General features: G+C 37.8%; 1 protein-coding gene across 3 annotated transcripts in view; it reads right to left on the bottom strand.

The window, feature by feature from the left end:
* Positions 1–24,987, bottom strand: part of LOC124232959 (phospholipid-transporting ATPase IA) — a 220,917-nt gene that overhangs the window by 87,399 nt on the left and 108,531 nt on the right. For all 3 annotated transcript variants that reach the window (XM_046649924.1, XM_046649923.1, XM_046649925.1), the window contains 3 exons: positions 22,749–22,818; positions 16,773–16,857; positions 14,231–14,370 (listed from right to left, as the gene is read on the bottom strand). In XM_046649924.1, coding sequence (XP_046505880.1) covers positions 14,231–14,370; positions 16,773–16,857; positions 22,749–22,818 — 295 coding nt within the window. The remainder of the gene's footprint in view (positions 1–14,230; positions 14,371–16,772; positions 16,858–22,748; positions 22,819–24,987) is intronic.

The raw sequence follows: 24,987 nt of genomic DNA, 5'->3' as shown, positions 1-24,987 counted from the left end.
CTCCCTAAGATAAGGAACTGATTCTAAAAAAAAGCCACACATGAATGCAAACTGGTGCAACCACTATGGAAAACAGTATGGAGATTTCTCAAAAAATTAAAAATAGAAATACCATATGACCCAGCCATTCCACTACTGGGTATCTACCCAAAGAGCATGAAGTCAGCAATTCCAAAAGTCCCATGCACCCCTATGTTCATCGCAGCATTATTTACAATAGCCAAGACGTGGAAGCAACCTAAGTGCCCATCAACTGACGATTGGATAAAGAAGATATGGTGTATAAATATATATACAACGGAATACTACTCAGCCATAAAAAAGAATAAAATCGTCCCATTCACAACAACATGCATGGACCTTGAGGGAATTATGTTAAGTGAAACAAGCCTGATAGAGAAGGAAAATCTCTGTATGATTCCACTCATATGAGGAATTTAAACATGTGGACAAAGAGAACAGATTAGTGGCTACCAGGGGAAAGGGGGGGTGTGGGGTGGGTACAAAGGGTGAAGGGGTGCACCTACAACACGACTGACAAAGAATAGTGTACAATTGAAATTTCACAAGATTGTAAACTATCATACACTCAATGAAAATTAACTTTAAAAAAAAAAAGCCACACACATATAGAAGGGAGAAAGCATAAAGTCAGTTAAAAGTCAGTTAAAAGGGAGCAGGCACCTACTAAAAACAAAAACAAAAACAAAAACTATGGAAGATCACCACAGTGAAGAAGCAATCTTGTTGACCTGTTCAAAAAAGAGTAAGGATATCTGCTGATACTATTAACCTGTCGTTTGATGTGCTGTCAGGCAATGTATACGCATAATACAATTAGAAACGTTGAAGAAGAGAGCAAGACCAAAGTGACAGCATTAGTCTCTGTAAGAAAGAACAGGCTGAGTGTTTTTCACATTGCTCCACATTTGCATGGTAGAAGCTCAGAGTTCATTATAGATCTCTCACTCATTAGATGTATCTTTCATACAAGACTGAATACAACCAAGACGCTCTTCAGAAAGCTGTTCTAATCTCTCACAAAGAAAAAGAATGGTTTCTACTCTCATATTCCTAAATGGAAGAAAAAAGAGAACAATCTTTGGCTGTTAGGGAAACTTGGAGTGCCAAATAGACACAAGTAAAGGTATTCTTGGTCCTAAACACATAGGAATGCACAGTGATGGACTAAGATTTAAACCTGTCTTTCCATCGTGTGACCAGGCATTGTTACTAGTAGGACACTCTTCCCAACAGTGCTCTGCAAGCCACAACCAACTGGTTCTCAGGTTTTCCCTGTAACCTAACCTCCAGCATAATCTGCTTCAGTATTTATCCTTCTTCTCAATTTTTTTCTCCCCTCTTCCTTCAGTTTTTATTTAAAATATCCAACAAGGACAGAATGGATACAACAGAAATTAAATGCTAAGGAGAGTGTCTGGTTTGATAATAACAAAGATTAAGCATTCCATTTGGTATTTTCCTCTAACATTAAGTTCTGTTTACTTTTCACTAAAATGGAAGTCTAAAATTAGTCTCAAGTCTTGGTAGGCCTAGAAAATAAAGTCAAACGTACACACAGACATGAAAGAGTGTATATGTGTAGCTTATGCATGTATTAATTAGAAATGCTTTTGGCTACAAGTAAAAGAAAAATCGGACTAACAATGGCTTAAAGATTTAGTTTTCCTTCCATAAGTAGTATTGAAGTAGGTAGTGGTGGACATTAGATTGGTGGCTCAACCATACCTCAAAACTCATTCCCAGATCTCTCTCAGTGTCTCCAGGTGGCTGTCACAACTCTAATTTTAACAGCCACATTGGAGACAAGAATAACGGGGTAATTCCAACTGTAGCCATCTCTTATTTGAAAAGCAAAAGTGTTTCTAAAAGTCCTCAGCATATTTCCAAATATGGCCATCCCTAACTATTAGTATTTAGTTTTTCCAGCCACTATAGCGGAGGGGGCAAGGAAGGAGGAGGATGGGAGCGGGTGGTAAATTAGCCAGCCAACAGTCCTTTCATAACGCTCAAATATAGATGGGCATGCATATGCATTAGCATTTGTATGTACCTGTGTGTATGTATTTACACGTGTACATATGTATACAGACACACACACACACATCCCCCACTGCATTGCCTGGCAAAACTTGGCTTGTCCTGTAAGGCCAAACTCAAAAGTTACTGCTTCTTTGAAGCTTTTTTTACTTCTTAAGTAAAGAAAGTAAGACAAGTTTTCCCCTCTACTGTGCTCTGATAGAAATTTGCTCATCTTTACAACCCTTAGTCTATCATATTAACTGTTTAAATGTCAGATTCTGGTAGTTTTATTCAAGAGTAGGGACTATGTCTAGCTCAACTTTATACATTGCATTTCCATAACACTGACTGTCAGCATTCAGTATGTTTGCTGAATGAGTAGATGACCAAAAAAAAAAAAAATCCAAAAGCCACGTTATAAAGTATTGCTGCAATCTAGACCATATTCTTTTTGATATATTCCAAATAACTTCTACAGCTATTAGATACACTTGATGCATGACTTCTTAGTTTCCAATATATAAGACAGGAAGGCAAATTTGCTTCTTTATGGAGATAGTACTATTTTATTATCTTTAATGGGAAGCAGATTTGAAATCTATCATAACCTGATGAATAATTATCATCAAGAAGTTCGAGAATGAAAAGGAGGAGAACAGTTCAACATCAACTATGCCAGGATCACAATTGCTGTATTTCAACATTTAGACAACGATTCTACCAATTTTTTCAGCTACTTTCAGGGCATTTGTAGCTAAATCATTCTGGCCCACATCCAAGGGAAGATCAGGATATCACTGCATTCAAATCTTAAATATTCTACAGAAGACATGATAAGATTTTTAAATGATCATGGGGATAGTTCAGTAATACAAGCTCTCAAAATTTTCTAAACCAAAAAGTTATTTTTTGTAATATGTTTCACAAAACCTTGTGGTAACTAGACAATGTGAGAGCCAAGATGTGAATACACATTCCTTAGAAATTTAGAAACAGGTATATTTGTATATCGCTCTACTTTAAGTGGAGAAATGAGCTCAGGAAGCATACAAGCATACATTACCCTGCACAAATCTAATAAAAAATAAAATGACTGCACTGGGGAGATCACGTTGAAAACACATTTGAAAGAAGGAAAGCACCTGGTTTTGCACAGGTAAAAAGGAAACATTTTTCAAACCAGACAAAAATAATATAAGGGACAAAGAGGTAAGGCCAGTAATGCAGATGCTGAGAAAAGTTCCATAAGTAGGTAAATTTGGAGTGTGCTGGTGGCTATGAAAATGAATTTCTAAAAAGGGTAATGAAACATTTCTGAATATTCAGCAAAATTGCAGAGGGTCTACTTTGATGGCTATAGAGAAAAAACCATGTTCCAAAGCCTGTTAATTTTCCCTGTAGGGGCCAGCCCCGGGGCAGAGAGGTTAAGTTCCTGTGCTCCGCTTTATCGGCCTTGGGTTTGCCAGTTCAGGTCCCAGGCGTGGACCTACACACTGCTCATCAAGGCATGTGTGGCAGTGTCCCACATACAAAATAGAGGAAGACTGGCAAGAGATATTAGCCCAGGGCCAATCTTTTTATACTAAAAAGCATAAAAAAATATTTTCCCTTTATCCTAAGTGCTCCTCAAGTACAGCACTTATTAATTTTAGTGCAAGGCACTGCAGCCTTCTTTCCTTTGACCCTGGGGTCACTTACTGTGAGATTAGGATCTTGAGTGATAGGTTGCTCTGCCTCTGGAAATTAATATCTTCAGCTACATAATGATCATCAGGAAAAAAGATTTGAACTTTGCGTGCTTTTCCTGATCATAACACATGAGTGTTTAGGCTATAATCAATTTCATCCCAAACATGTATTACCTTACACAGATGGCCACTAATGGGCACTATGGGAATTACATATTCAGCAAGTGTTGAAACATGATAAAATTCCCATGGCATTTATGGAATTAAAAAAAAAAAAACCCAAACACTAATTTTACTTTCAAAATGTCACTATGCCAAAAGTTTATAAAGGTTTCAGGTTGATGACTCTTTGACACAATATAGATTTAGTTATCACTGAAAAATCATGAAATAATATTTATTCATCCAGTAAAGCCCTCAATAATCTTATTTTCTCTTTTAGATGTTCATAATGTATGCAGAGTTTTAAAAAAGGCATATAAATGTAAAATTTCTACCTTGGTGATGATAAAAAGCTTCACACAGAGTATTTAATAACTGTATGGTAAAACATATTATGACAGATTTTTAAATTGTTTTTTCCCAATACATGTATATTTTGTTCAATAACTGAACCTCAAAATGACCTGTTTCCATATGAGCAAATATTTTGTCAGTGCTTAGATTATTTCATATTTTTTAAAAAGTTTGTGATACACTCCCAAATAAGAAAAAGTGTAATAATCGAATTCATATCAATTTAGGCTTCAGATTACAACATGGACTATTTGGCAGAAGTTTCTTTAAAGACAAATAAAGAAATAATACTAGCAAGCAAGGTTTTATCACTGGAGTAAATGTGGGTAAATACTGGTAACATTTGGTAACCTCTATTTTAATTTGAAATAAAATTGTGACTGGGAAGATGAAGAAATATTTCCTTAACAGGGAAAATGTACCAGACACTCCTAAATGCTTTATTAATCCAGTTAATAGCTTCGGGGAGGTTGGGTAAATGATCTAAGGTCAAGTAGAGGTATAGCTGAGCTACAACAGTTACAGCAAAACAACAGGAGTCAATACACACCCAAAGGCAGTGAATGGGGAGTAAAACAGATTAAATGAAAGTTAGAATTTTATTCAAATGAGGATTTTAAACATTTGTCTCTGTTCTTCAGTCTTTAGTACTTTGTTCCCATGAATGGGTTTTAGTCTCAGTCCTGGGCCACCTCTGCCAGGTGTACCTATTTCCCCGTTTCCACCTGCAGGCCCCAGAGTCACCTTTTGGAACAGGCTCCTTTTCAAGCACACATGCATGCCTGCGTTCACTCACAAATACACACTGAGCAGATTAGTTCTGGGCAAGACAGTGGGATACAATGAGTTCCCTCCTTCCTGGAATTTATACTTCAGAATGCATCAGTAAAGACTCATCTTTGGATTCCTTCCTACCTTGTTTTCTGATTGTACTCCTTTCCTTTTACTGGCATCTGTTTCCCCTAGACCCTAGCTGTCTGGCTGTAGTCAAGTCCCAAGTAATTAACCACAGGGCCAGGAATCTAGAGTGGTGGTTTTCAGAATCACCTGAAGGGCTTATTGCACACAGATTGGTGGGCACCACACCCAGAATTTCTCATTGAGTAGGTCTGAGGTGATGCCGGGAAACGTGCAATGGTTACAATGCTGCTGATAGGAAGATCTAATTATGAGAACTGCTTATCTAGAGCACGGCTGACAAAATTTTTCTGTAAAGGGACAGATGGTAAATATTTTAAGGTTTGAGGGCCACATATTCTCTGCTGCAAATACTCAGTTCTGTTGTGGTAGCATGAAAACGGCCAAAGACAATTTCTAAACAAATGGGAGTAGTCATGTTCTAATAAAACTTTATTTACAAAGATAGGCAGTGAGTGGATGTGGACCTTGTGCTGGAGTTTGCAGATCCTTGACAGAGAATACTTGTGAGCAGCCCATGTCTGCATGGGCTCCAACCTGACTAATTGCTCTGGATAGTTCCTTGTCCAACTCCTACCTTTCCTTCTTAGCCTGACCTTACATCCTCTGGTCCCAGTTCTCTCTCCTCTCCTGGCAATCCCAAACTACAGAAAAAGTCTGTTAACTGTAATATAGATTACGATCTGAGAGAAACAATGCTTTCCCCAAATAATCACATTATTGTCTGTTATACACTATCTTAAAAGTAAACACAAAATTTCCTGTGAGTACAAAGGATAAACAGAAAAAAGGTATCTTCTTAGTCTGGGTGGCTCAAAAAATCCATCCAACACCAGTTAGCACTTGACCTTAAATTCTAAACGAAGAATCAAGAGTTAGCCAAGCAATTGAGAGAGGTGGGGAAGGATGAGGGAAGGAATTCCAAACAGAGGAAATCACATGTACAAAGACAGAGGTATGCAAAAGCATATTGTGTTTGAGAAGTTGCCATTTAGTCAATATGGAAACAATAAATGAAGTGAAGTGTGGTGGTAGTTTAAAAAATACTAATTTAATAGGGTTGTTCTGAGGATGAAATTAAGTCGGTCATCTCAAACTTTGAGTATTAAGTCAGGAAAAGATGAGGCTGGAAAGCTGGCAGGGAACAAAAATTGAAGGGTCTGTGTGTTATGTTGTGGATTCCCAAGGCACAGGGTGTCTGGGGAAGAATTTTAGAAGGGGAGGGACAGGCTCAGATTTACGTTTCAGAAAGCTCACTAGTGGCCGACTGGGCGTGGATTATGAAGAATGGAGGCCTCAAGACCAGGTAAGAGGCTACTGCAATCATCATCCTCTTGAGCTTTAAAATGCGGTAACCCTGGAATACAGATACACTGGTGGCTATGGGATTCTTAGAGTTATTCTACAATGCTGCCTCTCAAAGATGGCCAGGCTCCTCTCTGTTCTGCATTCCACTGGGTATCATTTCTTCCCTCTTGTGCTTTCTCTTCTCTACATCTCTTAGCACACAACAAAGGGGTTTTATTTAAAAGTGAATCTCATATCTCTTTCATTTCAGTTTAAGCTGGGCTACAGTACAATCAGACGAAGAGCATTAAATCACTGGAATGGCTCATTTGCCTGCTTCTGGAGAAATGCAACCAGTTAATTTTTCCAAGGCCAAGAAGTAAGTTTGAACTTGGTACTTTTTGAGCCACAGAAATCATATTTGAACTCTCACACAGCCAAGGCTTGCCAAATAAGGCCAGAATTCATACAACCAGCTGAAAAGAATCAGGATTTGAGAGGCAATTGGGTGTAGCCTGCAAAAACAACACATCTATCTTATCCAAGTGAGAAGACAGCAATACCCAGTGTGGGAAGTCTACCACGAAGAGTTCGTAATAAGAAATCTATCAGGCCAGAAGGAAGAAACTATGTGATTAGAGATCCAAGGAAATCTTAAGTATTTTAACTAAGATTCTAAAGACCACTTGAGGGAAAATCATAAAAAACATTTTCCGCCTTTATTTCTAAGGAAAACAGAGTACAATTACATTACGTAGAGTACACAGAGGCTACATTTACTAAGTGGATGTGTCCTGAATGCACCAATGCCTCCCAACCTCAGGCCCAGTGATTCCACAACTACAGACTTGGTTCCATTTTCTTTTCAAGTTTCCAACATTTTACGTACATTCTTCCTTTCTCCTAAACCAAGATGGTGGAATAACATACCGATTATTAATGGGGGATTTGGAATTAAGACAGAACTGGGATTTGAATCCCTGTTCTGCCAACCACTGGATATGTGTCCTTCAGCAAGTAACTTAACCTAGGAATTTCTATATCAGCAAAAGAAGGCTAATAATACGGATTTAATAGGGTTGTTCTAAGGATGAAATTAGATCAGTTATTTCAAACATTTTTAGTAGTATGTTAGGAAAAACTGCTGAGTACTTACCTATGACATAGGTATATTTTTGTATAACACGTTTGTTCTGTTAATACTAATGAACTATGTATATTATAAAATGCAAAAACAGAAAATTGCAAAAAAAAGATGAGGTAAAACACAAGTAGAAACAGAAGTTCTGACATTTTCTTGCTCACCCCAATGGATCACCTTGTATACCCCACTTTACAGGCCCTTGAATTACATAATCATGGTAAACAGTGGAGGCCTCTGAGCTTAGTAAATGCTCAAAAAGTGACTGGTCTTATTAGCGGATGAGCTGACAGGCTGCAAATGTTCTTAAGCAAACAGTAACACAGGAAACTACTGGAATTTTAAACCACGAAATCACCAGCACATCATATAAATTTTCATCCAGTACATTTCATTTTTTAGTACAAATGAAAGTGATATTTGCAGCTACTAAGAATAGAAGTGGTAGTTTTATCTGAAAAAGCATTCCTTTCTAATACAGAAGTTACTGTGAACTTGGCAGCCATAGATGTTCAAGAAAAATTCTGTTTTCCATTAAGTTTTATATTTCGTTAGGAATCCTCTAAACCACTTGCCACATGTTGCAGAGGGTGCTAAACTGTTGTATTTAGTCACACTGAATGTAATGGTTGACCTATATTATGCCACATCAACGCAGTCTTTAAAAAATCCCAGAAATGTCAACCATATTTTGGGGAGGAGTAAAGGAAATAATGTAGAAAAGGATCGGTACACCTCACTGTCCTATCTTAGTGCCTTACCTCAGTGCCCAGGGCACCAAGCCCTCACTGGAATGATATCTTCCAGTTCATAATTTTACTGCCTAGCTCTCACACTAAAATGAAGACTGGGATTTTTCTATCTTCTTCCCCTGCTGTGCCCCTGAGCCCAGAACAGAACCTGCCATGGCCTGAGGCATTTATTGTTGAATCTTTCCAACCACGTGATTCTCATATTCATATATTAAATAACTTGGAAGACAGGTTTTTAAAAGACTGAGTCTAAATTTCTAAACAATGCACTCTCTAAAATTATTAGCTCTTTTTCTAACATATCCCTAAGTTAATCCTGAGTGACAACACATTTAATATCAACATTCTCAACGTATAGAAAGTATGAACTGTATTAGTCATAGGGGCCAGGCTTTCATTAAGCAAGCACATACTAAATAAATTTAGCTTCTGAATAAATTATTTAACTGAATCATTTGTTTATTCATCAAATATTTATTTGGTGATTAACATAACAGGCAGGCACTGGAGATAGAGAGGAATATGATAAAAATGGTCCCTGCTCTCATGAAGCTACAATCTAATGGAGGATTTACATAATCATAAATAACAAAAGGTATGTAAAATACAACATTTCTATCCGATTCAAGGGAGAGCTAGATGATGCCAAAATTACAGCTTTCTGATTACGCTTAAGCTCAGAAATAATCCTCTCTGACCCATAATCCATTAAAAAAAAAACTTTAACAGATACAAGTGTTGGATACATTTTCCTTTTTTAAAAAAATATTTTGCAATCCATGCCTCATAACAAGAGAGAAAGACCAGTTTTATCATCAGGGAATTACTGCTCCAATCATTGCCCAATCTAGACAGGTATTATATCTCTGTTTCCTGTAATGCTCAAGAAAAATAACCTGCTTTCATACACATTACAAGTGATTAGTAGATAATGTATGCAATGCTAAAGATATAATTGCATCTTTCTATTGAAGCAAATATTAAAAAATTTCAAAAAACCATATTTACCATGAAGGCACACCTTCGTATTTCAACCAATGGTTTAATTATAAAATCTTCTGTGGTAAGATCAGAGCCCTCTGTACTATTAATTTTCAAAGAAACCCAGCAGCATACCATGAATATGAGCAAAAAAATAATCTACATGTCATAGAAATATGTTAGAATAAATGTAAAGTGGCAGATCAAAGAAGGAGGTGTGCAATTTCAGAGAAACCACTGCTAATGAAGCATAAAGCTTCATAACTGTTCTGTTACTTATTTGCATTTTTCCTAACTAAATACAAATAAATGAATTCTTAATTTAATTTTAAAAATAATCAAATTTTAAAAAATATAGACCAACAAACTATAAGTGCTTTCATCATCTAAAACTACAAGTCCAAATACATTGTCTTTCAAAAGAATGAGGTTAAAGAAGGTAAAACGGGTCAAGTTCGTCGTCTGAAAGAATATGACTGGAAGTTCTCCCCGGTGGTGACGAGAAGAGATGAGAAGGCATTACTGTCCACAAAACCTGAAGTGATGCTACAATTCTCCTTCTCAAATTGGGTCAAGACACTTCAAGTGTCCGATCTGATTCTAATAACCCCTTTTGCATTTTAACTATGTGAACCTTCTTATTCCTGAACAATTTTGCCTTCCTAGCAATAAATGTCACTTCTTGGCCTATATCTGGTAACAGAAAAAAGATGTTTCAGTAACATCTTGAAAAAACTCATAAGAATTTTTTTTTTAAATCCTGAAAAATTTACCATCTGAATGCAAGTGTTGGAGCCCAAACCGTATAACCTCATAGCAGAGATGATTTTTATAGATGGATGTAAAAATCCTACATCCTCTCGTCTCACAGTGACTGTCAATGGGGATAACAATATCTGGAGGACTTTTTCAAACCTCTCACATCCTTTCTTCTTTCGTGTGCCCCAGAGGGTGATGGGAATGCATCCTAGCGCTCAGCTGCACTGGGGTAGGAAAGTAACAAAGCATTGCACCAGAGGACAAATGTCATTCTCTTCTTGGATGCTTTTGGCCTATTTGGATACTTTTTTTCAGCTTATGCTAGGAGTTACAGCCACCAAGGGAATAAGTCTTTAACCAAATTTCAAAAACTGAATTACTTGTTTGAATAAATATTGGAGGATAAGATAGAGAGTAAGGTTTAAAAGCACAACCTTAATCATTTTACAAAACTTTCTCTTATTTTGTAACATATTAAAAATATTCTTGTTTTCAGGAAAAACTCTACAAATCTTTCAAATTTTGAATGTCTTTAATGTAATGCTAATGTGTCAATGGTATTTTCCATCATTAATTCAAATATTTCAGAAACATCCTTATATGACCACAATGATGTTCTGATCTTTTGTTGAAAAATGAAGGAAGATGTCTATAGTAACTCTTGAGAAGCACATTTTCTAAAAACTTCATGCAAAGATGGACTATTATGTGGTGTTCTTTTTTTTTTTTGGCGTGTTTTTTTTTTGTGTGAGGAAGATTGGCTCTGAGCTAACATCTGTGCCAATCTTCTTCTACTTTTTGTACGTGGGACACCACCACAGCCTGATGAGTGGTGGGCAGGTCCACGCCTGGGATCCGAACCTGTGAACCCCTGGCCACCCAAATGGAGCAAACGAACTTAACCATTACACCACCAGGCTGGCCCCATATTATAGCATCTTTAAACTGTGCTCAGTGGAGCCCCAGAGTAGTGCTCACGGGCCATGATGAGGGCAAGACAGAGGCTGAGGGGAGGGCCCATCTGGGGCTTCTCTCCATCCCCCTACCCCCGCCTCTAACCAGAGCAGCTTTACTTTTATCTGCTATATACATCATGATTCAGGCAATATTTTGTTTGGAAAAATGGGTTCTGCTCTTTAAAAAAAAAAAAGAAAGAAAGATGTGAAAACCACTCTTGGTTTATAATTCATTATCTTAAATGCTAAGTTCAATATTATGGTCTACCTAAAAAAACAGATTTCAATCATATCAAAACCAGATTACATAATCAACATGTCTCATTTAAAATAGCCAAGGAAGAAGCCAAAATGGATGACCCCTAAGACCATGAGAGCTGAATTTAAAGCCACGGCAGCATCCTAGCAGAATCTGTGCTCTGACATGTTGAAACTGGCCTCACCAGCGTGGTTTTAATGGCAGTCATCCACAACTCCTACTGAACACTAACCCCAGCTGATTTTAACAAAGACTAGAAGCTCAGACCAAGGAGGAAGTGATATCACTCTGACTCTAAATACATTAAAAACCCTGTAGTCCTCCAACGATCAGGGTTGGGAAAAGCATTTTTCAGAAGAATAGCTTTCAGTTGCAGAGACCCCCACGGTATCACTGTGCCCATTCTTTTTCCCTAAAAAAAGACCTCTGCTCCTCTTTAACTGGTAAAATAATCTTTTGTGGCTCATTTCAAAAGTTCTCACCTCTCTGAAAACTCCCTTTGGACCAAGTTCATGAGTTATTCCTCTGGGTTCCTTCAGATTTCCTTAAGGAATTGTTCAGACAGTGACACTCAGAGCGCCACGGCCAAGCATTCCTTATTTGCTTGTGCATCCCCAATAACTAACATCTATTAACCACCGCATGAAAGCTCATTAAGTGAATAACTGAATTAAACTATGGTTTTAGGGGTGGAGGTGGATCTGGAAAACTAGTCCTAATTTGGAACAAGCTGGGTGAACAAGGGAACCAATCTCTTCACCTTTGTGGGGTCTTAGATTTTTCAATAAAACTTAGTGAGACTATGGCTTGTCACGAAGAGGAACTAGCTAGAAATTCCCTTTTCCATTTATTTTAGGCAAGAGGCAGTCATAAGGAAGGCCTTTGCATTTGTAAACTAAAAATATACTCATATATATTATAGATTTCCCCAGGCAACATAAATTTCAAAGTGACTCATGATCGCCATCTGCTGGAAAAAGGTTGAACATCTATTTCATTTAAAAGATGGAAGTCACAAGTCTTTTAGTAACAGATATTAAACATACATAAACATATACACACAACAACAGTTGTTAAACCTATTAAATCTAATCTATAAACTCTAGGACATTCAGAGTAAAAATTTTAGGCACACTAAACATTTAACCCCAGAATTTTTTACAGTATGCTTCACATAGCAACAAAATTTAATGTGTGGAATCCATTTTCAAATCTTTTGTCACTTGTTACATATAAATTCTATCTCATTACCACGAGGGAAGAGACTACATCATATTCGGGCTGTGTAGCAAAGGAGACATGAGAAAAAGAATCATTTTGAAACAGGGTAATTTCTTATTTACTTCCCAAATGAGTAAGAAAAGTAAAAGATTAAAATCAACGCCATCAGTGCTTTAAGACAACAAGCGACTTTAGTCGGAGAGATTGAAAGAGATTATAGCCATGGTCTCATAAATAAAATATTATTTTATCTCATCATATAATACCCTCAAGACATAATCATATATAAGTACATTAGGAAAAAGAGAGAGAAAGAGAAAAATTCGATAAGTTGATTGGTAACAAGTCCCCTGTTGGGTGTGCACATCTAAAATCTGGGACAGGGTCATCAAGTTGGAAGGTATCACACATGCTGTCACAAGTCTTCTGAGAAATAAGCAGGATACAGGAATAAGCTCAAATATAAGGGAAGTCTGAGAAACAAACCAACTCCTAAAGTGATCACAGTCTGTCAAGGAGACAGGAGAACAGTCACATACGGCACCTGTAGAATAGGGAAAACCACCTGTGGCTGGGCATGTCATTTCCAAGTATTATAAGGTGGGGAGGGTACGTGGGGAGAGGAAGGGCAGAGAAGTCCAGGGAGGTATCAGTGGTGCTGGTTACCTTTCAAGACAGGAAGTACATTATTTTAGAGAGAGGAAGGAGGAAAAAAATGCTGGCCTTTACTCACCTGAAGGCAAGATCAAGTAAACTGTGGTTAACAGGAAGCTTGATGCTATGCAGTACAAATGTGAATATAGTTGAAGGAATTATGCAATTAGGACGTTAGTTAATGGAAAGTTAACGGTTAGAATGAAGATACTTGAGCGGCTAAGAGCAGGAACTCTGGAGCCAGAATGAGAATTCTGGCTTGCTCTCTTATGAGCTGTGTAATCTCAGCCAACTTACTTAACCTCTCTGTTGCCTTGATTTCTTCAACTGTCAAACTGGGATAATGAACAGCACCGACCTCAAAGGGATGTTGTGAAGATTAAATAGGTTAATAGACCCAGGTGCTACAAACAGCACCTGGAACACAGTAAGTACTGCGTAAAATGACTGCTATTCTTAATTAAGGAAGCAAGATTTCTTACTATTTATACAGCATCCATCACAGTGTATCCATCACGTTTTGGCTAAATAGCCTTGGTTTCTTTATCAGTAAAATGAGGATATGTGTAGTTGTGACAGAAATGATGGATGTATACAAGTGAACAGGGACTGGCCAGGTATAAGCACTGGATTGTTCATGTAACTTTATTATTAGCTAGAGTCACACAAGCTGCATATTTATTGTATTATTTTGTACTACATATTATACACCTTTATTAACTATATGTACACATGTATGTGTGTGTAACTTGTGTGCATTTTTGTGTGGGCGGAGAGGTGCATATCTTCCGTGATGCAGAAGCAATGGAATACACTGGCCAGGAGATGGCTAGACTGGCCTAATTTCCAGTGAAGATCTATACAAAGTAACCTCAGAGACTTTTCAGCAAAAACTTTAACCAGTATTAAGATTTGTCAATGCTTAGACCAGAGAAGATTCAACAGTGAGTGGTGTGTCAAGGTATTTTGATTTTTATTTTATTGGCCCCTTGAGTAAAGACTGAAGTTTTCTGGAAACCAAACTTTCCGTACGAGCAAAAGAGTCATCCATGTACCTTTTCAATTAACTCGTAACTCTCTTCGAGTTTGAGCAGCCGGTTCTGCACAGATGTAGACGCACGCTGATAGACTGCTCGCCACTCCTGAAAGTCACTCTCTGAAATCTCAGCCACAGCAAAACATAAAGTTCTTAATCCTGAAAAAAGACAGCATGCACCCCCCAACACCAAATAAGATGTTATTCAGAAGTCTGACACTTTTATTTTTATTTAACAAACTTTCATCTTGAGAATACTGATTCAGTTCAAATAATACATTGAAGGCTGATTCAAGTCTGACAAAACCTTAGGTAAAATATATGTTAATGTTCCCCAGCCTTTTAAAATTGGCACCCTGATGCTAATTCTCAGCTCTCAGTCCATCCTCCATGCCTAGAGTGGCTTTTCTAAAATCCTAATCTTATCTGGTTATTCCTTTGCTAGAAATCTTTCCATCGCTCCCTAGGATGAAGTCCAAACCTCAAAGTCTGGCTCATTCACCACACAACAATTGTCTTCAACCCCATTCTCTGTCATTCACGTCCTACGTACCAGGGTCTTTGCACATGCTGGTCACTTTTTCTCCATTCCGCCCTCTTCCACTCTCCTCTGCTGTCTGCCTTGCATCTACTTTAAGACTCAGTTCTTAAAATCATCTCTTTGAATCATCCCTCTCTAACCCCAACTCCACAGGCAGAAATCCTCAAACACTCCTATGGTGCGAATGACAGCAATGTTTCATATTGTTTCTCCTGAGGTTCTCCTATGTGAGCTAAACGCTCCTGGAAGGCAGGGACTTGGCATTCTTCTCATCTGTAACTCCAGTACGGAGCACAGTGTCTGGCTCATAACAGTGGCTTCAGAGATGCCTGTGAAGGAAGAAAGGGACTCCCGTGGAGTCTATTGGGACAGTCACGTACCTATTATGGGATATACGGTTGTATTTGTTACTGCTCTTTACCACTGTAAATCTGTACTATAAAGAGCCTAAAATAAATTTGGGATAGTGACAAAAAAAGCAATACTCCTCAGAAACACCCTGGGGAAACATTGTCAAAGCTGATGTTTGAGGTGACCTGCTCTCAGTGCTTGGTGCCTGTCAGTTTCATAACTCACTGGAGGTTACTCTCAGCCAGAAAAAAAATTGGTGGGTTAGAACGACAGGCAAAGGCATTTGTCAGCCATGACAAATGCAGTTAACTAGGTTCCTGAGAAGACAACGCCCTCACTCAAAGTCATTTAACTCTCAGAATAACTAGGGTGCCGGTAATTTCAAGTCAAATAAAATATGGCTGGGGAACACGTCAAAAACAAGAAGAACATAGACTCTATCTTCCAAGAAAGGAGAAGGGTTATCTATTGCCAGATCACTGAGCATAGAGCTTAAATCACTGGGGCCACATTAGGATGAGTTTTTCTCTTTTGGAAACTTGGCTGGAAACCTACTCTAGGGTAGCCATGGAGTAGTGTTGCTCAGCCTAGGGCCAGAAAGAATGGGGTGGAGGTGGAGGCTAAGCCAGGAGCTGGAATATCTTCAACATCACAACCAGAGAAGACAAAGATGCTCCCTTAATCCTCAAAAATAAGAACCCGTGCTGTTTGCTGGGTAGGCTGTACCTGCCAACCCTGGGCATCTTAAGGAATCTGAACTCCATGAACATGTGTGTCTCCACACTCTCCCATTTTTGGAGGACAACTGGGAGAAGGTTCTTCATGTTCTTGCTTTTCAAAGCCTAGTCTTTTTTAAAACATTCCTATCTTTTCGCAGCTTGGATTCAGAGGAAAAAGCATTTGGTCAGAGGTCAGGCTTGGTGCTATTGGCATCAGTTCCAGCTGAAGCAGACAAGAGTGAAAACTGAGATGGGAGATTCAGATACAGCTCTGGCCACTTTTGTTAAATTCAGATATAAAACTCTACGAAATCCTGTAGTAACTGACCCTAATGTTTCACAGCTCTCACTTCCTTTCATCTAATCCAGATCATCTCCCCAGACGATGTAGTGTTTGGTTGCACAGATCATATATTTCAGTAGGACCAAGAGACGGGACTGAGCTCGTTCATCATGGATTCTCAGGCCTCACACACAGCCTGGCATGTGGTAGGGGCTTAAGGAAAAGTCTGTGGTTGAAACAGTGTTGGATAACTATTTTAATAGTTCTATATAGGTATCTTTATTCTCCTCTTTCATATTCAGATAAGAATATCCAGTTCTTTGACTCTTGTTTCTTTTCCTTCTGAATTGCTTAAGATACAAAGCAAAGTATTTAAACTGTAAATCATATCCATTCTAAAAAGTGAACAGATTTATAGGCCCCATATCCCCTAAAACACGGGGATGAAGTCTCTCAAAATTTTACTAAGTACAGTTTTAGGAAAGCAAAATAAAAATACTGGGTGGGAACAGCATATAGCATAATCTAAATTATCCAACAATAATTACTTAGAAATTATTCTTACTTTAGGAATCTCTAAGTAAAATAATAACGATGATCCTGCAAGACACCAGTAGCACAAGATTTCTTTTTATTTTAATCATCTTTATTGCCATTTTATACTCACCCTCTGTAGCGAACTGTTCTAAATGTTTTAGGGTAATTTCTTTATATTTTGAAGTCTCTGCCAGTCGATCATAAATTACAGTGTCCTAGAAAACAAGCAGAAGGTATAACACACTGAAACAGAGCATTCTGAGTTTAATCAAGCTGATGTTGGAAACGTGGTTAGCAGCAAATCAGTACAAAAACAACCAATCACTTTTAGCATTAGTTTTACAGCAAAAATATTTTTCCCTAACAACACTGTTTCCCCTATGACCCTAAGGAATAAGGTTCTAGTCTTATGTTTCCATCTTTCTCCTTTCTGAATAAATCCGTAGTTACTCCAATGCCCCAAATCTCATATTCTATTAATACTTCACTGACCTCCCACGTGCTACAAGATCTCCTCCTACCTCAGAAGGTTTTGTGGGACACTGCAGGGTTCATAGGTGCTACAAGGGAGAATGGTCCAGCACTCAACAATTCTGGGAAGTGCTGGACCGAACAAAACTAAACAGCTTGCCCTACTGCAACTTCTTGGACCCTTGAAAATGCTAATGTGCATGGTGGGTCTCTAAGGTGACAATATGGTAAGTGCCCCAAACTCACTCACCATCGAACGTTTTAGGGGTTAGGGCATCTTTATGGGACGGATGCTCACAAAAGAACAAACTGTGAGAAATACAGAACTAAATTCATTGAGGGGGCTGGTAGGCATAGTGGGGAGAACCCTGGACAAACCCAGCATTGCCTTATAGCTGAATACTTCTGATTGTGTCATTTTAGCTTTAAGACTCAATGTACTTAGTCTGTAAAATTCAATTACTGGATTATCTTTAAAGTCCTTTTCAGTTTTAACTTTATGCACTACTTATGTTTCTCTGATTTTGCCCCTTTATAAAATGCCTATTTTTCTTTTAGTTATTCTCTGGTTTGGGTTTAATGTTTTAAGAATTTTAGTATTTGGCTTTCGTGGTTTTATGAGATCAGGAAAAAATAAATCATTTACCTGCAATTACTTTCTCAGTGGTATTACCCATTCTGGGTCTCGAGTCTCAGGCCTAAGATTTGGAAGCAGACTAATGGAGTATGATTTAGAACCCTTGAGAGAAACAGAGCTTAGTGACCTCAGAACAGATGGAATATTCCAGGTCCCAATTATGAATTTCTTTTCATTTTTCAGTGGCGGAATGGGAAGGGGGGGCAAAGCAAAAGGAAATGATAATTTCCCCTCATGGCTCCTTTCTGACAATGAAAGGTATAACTTATGAACTCTATTTTTTCCAGAGGCTAATGAAATTTTCAATGAAATTAAAATAGGCCATTTTAAAACTAAGAAAATCTTCAAAAAAAATTAAAATCATGAAAACAAAAGTGATAAGTAATAAGGCTAGGGAGATTAAATTCTGCAATGTAGCCAAGCATTCTAGTAGAAGAAACTGGTGCTCAGAATAGGAGAATTTTCTACCTTCTTTATAGTATCAAGGAAAACAGGGGAGAGAATGTGGCCTTTTACATGCGTTGTATAGTTTGTTTTTAAACGACCATCATGATCGGCCATGTTTACATGTGGAAATAAATACAGTCAGATACCTTTCAATCCAAAGCAATACTAATTTATTCAGAGGGCTACATCAAGTATTTGGTACATTGTTAGGAACCAAAAAAGGTTTCTTCATAAGAACTAAAGCTTGTGCATCTCCTAGGATCAGACTTAGAACCTGCTGAGTCTACATTTACAGAAAATCCTAACTGGATTTACTTATCTGGTAGCCTGGCCCTTGGCAAGGTAAAAGTGAAGAATCTTGGTGAGGGGATGCTCTCAAGTGGCATGGCACAGTCAGATTACAGTCACTTACATAAAGAGCCTAGGGCTTCAAGGTGAATAACTCATCTTAGGTGAATTTTCCTTCAAAAAGTTGTTTACTGATTTATCTTTTAGACTGAAGTTCCAATGCCACTCTATGTGCACCTACAGTACCTTGCACATGGCAGTGTTCAAAAATAATGTGTTAAATGAATAAGAAGCAAAGTAGTCCTCAATCATCCTGAAATTTCACTTGTATGGAAGACCAATTATACAATATTATACAATTATACAATATTGCCAAATAAAGAAGGACTGTACCATGAAATGCAAGAGTCAACAATATGAAGGTAGCAAGTAGGAAAAAAGAGGTCTTATGTAATTACTTATTTAAGCACTGCAATTTATACTGAAGTTACCTAGATAATCTTGCTATAAATTAGCCAATTACTACCAAGGACTCTGATCATGCTGTCAGGTTAAACCACATGGTGAGACTGTGGGAAGCTTGGTCCCTGTGAAGTGGAATGTTTGCTAAAGACATTAGAGACATCTATATTTAAATAAGGAATTTTATTTAACATACATTTTCTGTGTTTATGTGCACCATTCAGATTTATCTTACTTTGCATCCGATGTGGTGGTGAAGTGCTAAAAATAACTAATTTTAGATGTGGCCTTTTTTGTGTATGGCACCGAATTTTATTTAGGGAGCCCTTAATCTGAAATATTCAGTTACTTTAAGGTCTCTGAAGCACTAAGTGTAATAGTCAAGTGTCTAATTTCGCCTCTGGCATATAAGTATTGGAATAGGATTTTTATTTTCTTAAATAAATTGAATTTTTATTTGTTATAATAACTTTTCCTAAATTGGCTACTATTGCCGACATAAATTGTGTATTATATATTTTTCCTTTTTTCATTTAAAAATTAACAAAGCAAGATAACCTCATTGCAGAACATCCAGAAAAAAGCAAGAAAATAAGTCATCCATAAACACACACACGGTCACCATCTCTGTACTTTATTCTAGATAAACTCTTCAGTACTATCTTCCAATTCACTAACTCCACCCCCAGCCCTTCAACTCCGTGTAATCTAGACTTTATTCCATTTACTGATGTTTTTTCTTAAATTTAATTTTGATTTCTAACTTACCTTACACATATCCCCACTCCTCCCTTCCCCTAATTTCTCTGTGATGAAAAATAATTCTAATTTCTTTATCACGTTGAGCACTAAACATCCTCTGTCAGACTGGTCTACACAAATGATTTCATCTGGATTGAACTCATGCTCCAGCCACTTATGTGCTTGTTCTCTCTTTGGCATGAGATTTCCTCATGTGTCTCTTAAGTTTTGTACTTGCTTTCTCCCTCTTTGCATGTATCCCAACCTAGTGGTTTTATATAACCTCCAGCAGAGGCATGAGCTTTCCTTAGCATCTTCCCATGATTAGGAAGCTCACGACTGTCTTAGGCTACAAAATGGGGAGAGTAGCTGTCATCTGTATTTGACAGACAGCACCATTTTCCTCCTTTGCCCCACAGAAACCAGACTCCAGCCACTGCTCCTTGATTCTGAACCCAGGGCCTGGCACTCCCACTTCACTCAGCTTGAGACTTCAGTTCAATGTACCACTTTGATTTTCTATTGATATTTTGGTTTTCAAAGATGCTTATCTTGTTTTTGAGCCTGGTTTTATCTTTTGTGTTTTCTCTTTATACTATATCTTCACTGCCATGATTTTCAAATAGAAAAGATACATCAAAGTATGAACAGACTATGCTACCTTGACTGGAAAGTATTATTGATGACTTCTTAATTGACTTTATTACTCAAGTATTCTTTTTTCCTTTTTTGAGGAAGATTAGCCCTGAGCTAACATCTGCCGCCAATCCTCCTCTTTTTTGCTGAGGAAGACTGACCTTGAGCTAACATCCATGCCCATCTTCCTCTACTTTATATGTGGAATGCCTGCCACAGCGTGGCTTGACAAGTGGTGCGTAGGTCCACACCCAGGATCCAAACTGGCGAATCCCAGGCCGCTGAAGCAGAATGTGTGAACTTAACCACTGTACCACCGGGCCGGCCCCTATTACTCAAGTATTCTGTTGCACTTGTCACTGTTGATTATTCACCCTACCAAGGAATCAACAGACTCCTCAGACTCTCCTCCAAATTATAATCTCCATTCTTGGATCCTCTACTTTTCCTCATTAGCCCTCCTCTTTTTACGTAATATTTTCTTCATAAGAGATCTCATCAGCCCTCTGCTTTTAGTCAGTTAGGAGTTAACACCTGTTTTTAATTAGTTAGGACTTAACAACTCCTAAATCTGTATCAGCACCCTAGATTTCTTCCCCCATGAAATCAAGGTACCTCTGCCTTAGGGCCCAGATGTAGCTCCCAACCCTCTGTTTTGCTTAAGCTTATCACTTAATCTACTCAGCCAAGTAGAAATCTGATAATAATCCTTGATCATATCTTTTCCCTCACCACCCACATGTAATCAATTACTAGGTCTTAAATCTCTGTCCTCTCAATTCTCTCTGCAATTGTTTTGATTCCAATCCTTATCAACTCTTTCCTGGACTATAGTCAATGGCCTCAACTGGCAACTCCGTATGCATCTCCTTTCTGCCTTAAATCATCTTCCTAAATTGCATCAGAATGATCCAGAAAAAAAGTACAAGTTCTTGGGCATGAAAAATAACCCATGACCTAACTTATGCCCACCCTTCCATCTTTGCCTTCTGCTAGCCCCTGCCAAACTACATGTAGTTCTCAAATGTACCTTGCTGTGTTACATGTTTACGCCTTTTTAGTATTTAGCCACATTTCACAGTCAATTTGGGAGTGGGGGGAAACAATACTAAAAGCAAGTTAATATATGCAAAACATCTCTGTGATTATTCAAAAGGAAGCTCAATGTTTTAATTTTTTATTCAATGGTTTAACTCCCCAAAGTTTCTAGGTAGAAGATTATTAAAACTAAGAAAGGAAGGATGTGAGTTGGGGTAGTAAACTGGACACATATCAACCATTTAAAGTGGGAGGTCTCAAAGGTTCTCTTTATTCCCTTATCACTAACTGTCACTAGTGGGATGCGGAAGATCTTTACAATATATGCTAATATTGTAATCTAATTTTCTCTTTATATACATTTCCCTGACTAGTCTTAAGCTCCTGACAAGTCTTGGGTCTTATCTTCCTATCTCCAAAATCCAGTTCAAAGTCTTGTAGATAAAACGTACACAATGAATAAAAGTTACATGTCTGAATCAAGAACAAAATGAATTTTAACACAATTCATGAGACATCACAAAACAATTCTATTAAAATGCTTTAAAACCAAGCACTCAAAGATTGCATTTTAATGCTTTAAAACTAAGGAACTGAAAACATTCTGAGCAGGAATTTAAGTGGTAAGCTTGGGCTTCTTAATAAGTTCAGTTTCCAAGTTCCATGTGATAAAGCAAGGTTGTTGATTATATTTAAAGTCAAAGTTCCAAGTTGGCAAGTTACCTGACTAGTCCAAGTAGACTAGGCACCAGTAAAGGATAATTCAGAAGGAACACACTAATTTTAAGAACAAAAAAAGCCCCTGGTCAGTAGATTTCTTATTTTTCCATGAGTGTAAACATATTTTAACTAGGAAAACTCAGAATGAAATATTACTATTTCTGTCAATATAACCTGCTAGTATACCAAGGCCAAACAATAGTTAGAAATTCTTTTATAATTAAAACAACGCAAGACAAATAGTAATCACCACATGAAGAAATTATAGCAGTCACCATGATCCAATTTTTTTCTTTCCATTTCTATGGTCTCTAAAAAATTAGATTCAAAGTGGTGTGGATCACTACATTTCTAATGCAATTTAAAAACATTTTCTGTATTTGTCTTCCAACTTATTTATATAATATAAACCTCAATTATTATGTATCAAAAATCAAATTATATAAATAACCTAGGCTAAACTTTTTCAAAGTACCTAATCTACCCAGAAGGAATTCCACATTTTACCAGGAGAGGCTGAACACTATTACTATAAAACACCAACAAAAGTGGATGTCAGCAACTTCATGCTAAACATCTGTGTTACATTTCCATAGCAGAATGCTTAACATATACATTATAAACCATCATAAATCAACACTGTAAAGGACAAAAATAAAAACTTACAGCTCCTTTGCAGTAAAGTCGTAACTTCCCGGATGGAGTGCGAACAATCACCGACATTCTTTTTCTATCGCTGAAAGAGGTTTTCCATAATGTATCATCATACTGAGCATATGCATATATATGTTTGTCATGCCTCACATATTTTAATGCTCATAGTGAAAAAATAAATTTGACCAAATTATGAGCGCCATCCTTCCACATATACAAACTATCCCCTGGTTGTATCGTTGGGTACCTTTGGAAGTTACATATGTTTTTTAAGGCACCAGGGTACCACCTGCTGCCCAAGAGGAATAATTTACAAAATGGCTCCCTAGAAACCTGCAGGAGTTAGTACCCACCAGGGTAGAGGAGAGTTCTGGTTCAATGTTTTCAGATTTAAAAAATATTTAAGCCAGTATCTTTCAAGATGAATTGTATGTTATAGTTTTTATTAAAAACAGAAATGACAATCAATTTTAAGTGCATACCCAATCACATATAAAGGCAAACACTAGCACTTTAAAACTGACTCAAGCATTCACAACTATTGTTTTTCAAAGATTACTGGCAAACCATTGGAATCATGTAAAAACCCTAATTTATATTACAAAACTAAGCTAATGAGCACAAACATTTTAATACTGTGTTGGCAATGTAAACAGTTTAATAAAAACTGCTAGTCAAACATACAACATCTTCCAACACATTAGCAAAGAGAGCAAATAACACAGAACAGAACAAATTGGTAGAACACTGCAGAGGAAAGGCCTCACTTGGAACCAAGCATGTACAGGCATTCTCTCCAGCAATTAGGGGAAAAAAGGACTCCTCAAGTGTCTGTATCTACTTGTTTTACCTTATAATGTTCTGCTGCAAAAAAACTGAGAAGAGTCCACTATACAGTAGCAGTAAGATATGGTGTCATAGCATATAGTTAGGAGCTTTTTTCAGAGGTATCTAGAAACATTTAGTCCTCTCTTTCTCCATGCATAATCCCCATTGTACTAATATCTCTGATCTCCATCTGTGTGCTTTAGGAATACATTAATTGCTCCCTGTCCTTTTGTAATGACATGTGTATATTCTATCTCAGCCCTTCTTGACCCTTGCCTCTCTTAACCCAGCTTTCACAATATGGTCCCAAACTTAGCATCTTCCTTGGTCTTCTCTTCTCCTGGCATAACTCCCAAATCTTGAGAGAACAGGAATGCTTTCTGTGGTACATTGCGGTAAATGGACATTGCTGGAGAAAATTCACCCAGCCACAGATCAGTAAATACATGATACCAATGTCAACTGGGTGTTCCATACTGCCCTGCAGCCAACTACATTTTCCTAACAAGCTTGCTCTCTCACTCTCTGCAGGACTATGAACACCTTCTCCATTCTCCGAATCTTCAATGCACCCTCGGCACTCAGGATCCTTTGAATTTTTGCAATTCACCTTGACAGAAGCCTCAGGCAAGAAATCCCTATTCTTTCTGCCATTAAAACCTGAACATTATCCACAATGCACCATCTTTTCTGTCTCTTTTCTTGATACAATGGAGGAAACATTTCTTTTCTTATCAGAGACCTTCCTATCACACGTGCTATGAACATTCTCACCCCTCTTTCTTAGCCACCTCACTCCTAAAGTTATGTGGCTCTCCCCTGAATCTGCATCTTCTCTTTCTAGAATAGATCCTTCTCATTAGTATTTAAACATGTTCCAGTCTCTCTCCTACAAAACTCATCCCAAACAACCCTCCCCGCATTGAGGAACACCCCCTTCCAACTCTCCCTCTTCCCCTCCACAGCTCAACTTCTCAAGACAATCACTATGCACACTGCCTCTTCCACTTACATCCCCTACACTTTCCAGTCACTCCCATCTTGTTTCTTTCCTCATCATTCCACTGAATGGCTAAATCCAACACTTTTCAATCTTCACCTGACCTAACCTTTCAGCACCTCCAACACAGATGATGACTCTCTCCATGAAATCATCCTCTTCTCTTGGCTCCGTGCTATTACTCTCTCTATTCTCTACTTCTCTGACCACAACATAAAGCAGGCTCTTTTGCTAATTCCTCTTTTTCTAACCAGCCCTTAACAGTTGGAGTTACTCATAGCAAAATCCCCAGCATTTTTTGTTTCCTTCATTACACAGTTTATCTCCGGGAGATCCAACTCATTTTCACGGCTTTAAATAACACTTACAGGCGAATGACTATCAAATTTACATTTCAGCCATAGCCTTCTCTTTTATGTTCCC

This window comes from Equus quagga, unplaced genomic scaffold (genome assembly GCF_021613505.1).
Source record: "Equus quagga isolate Etosha38 unplaced genomic scaffold, UCLA_HA_Equagga_1.0 146_RagTag, whole genome shotgun sequence".
Taxonomy (NCBI): Eukaryota; Metazoa; Chordata; class Mammalia; order Perissodactyla; family Equidae; genus Equus; species Equus quagga.
The sequence above is the reverse complement of the archived record's forward strand: the minus strand, read 5'-3'. Positions and strand labels throughout refer to the sequence as shown.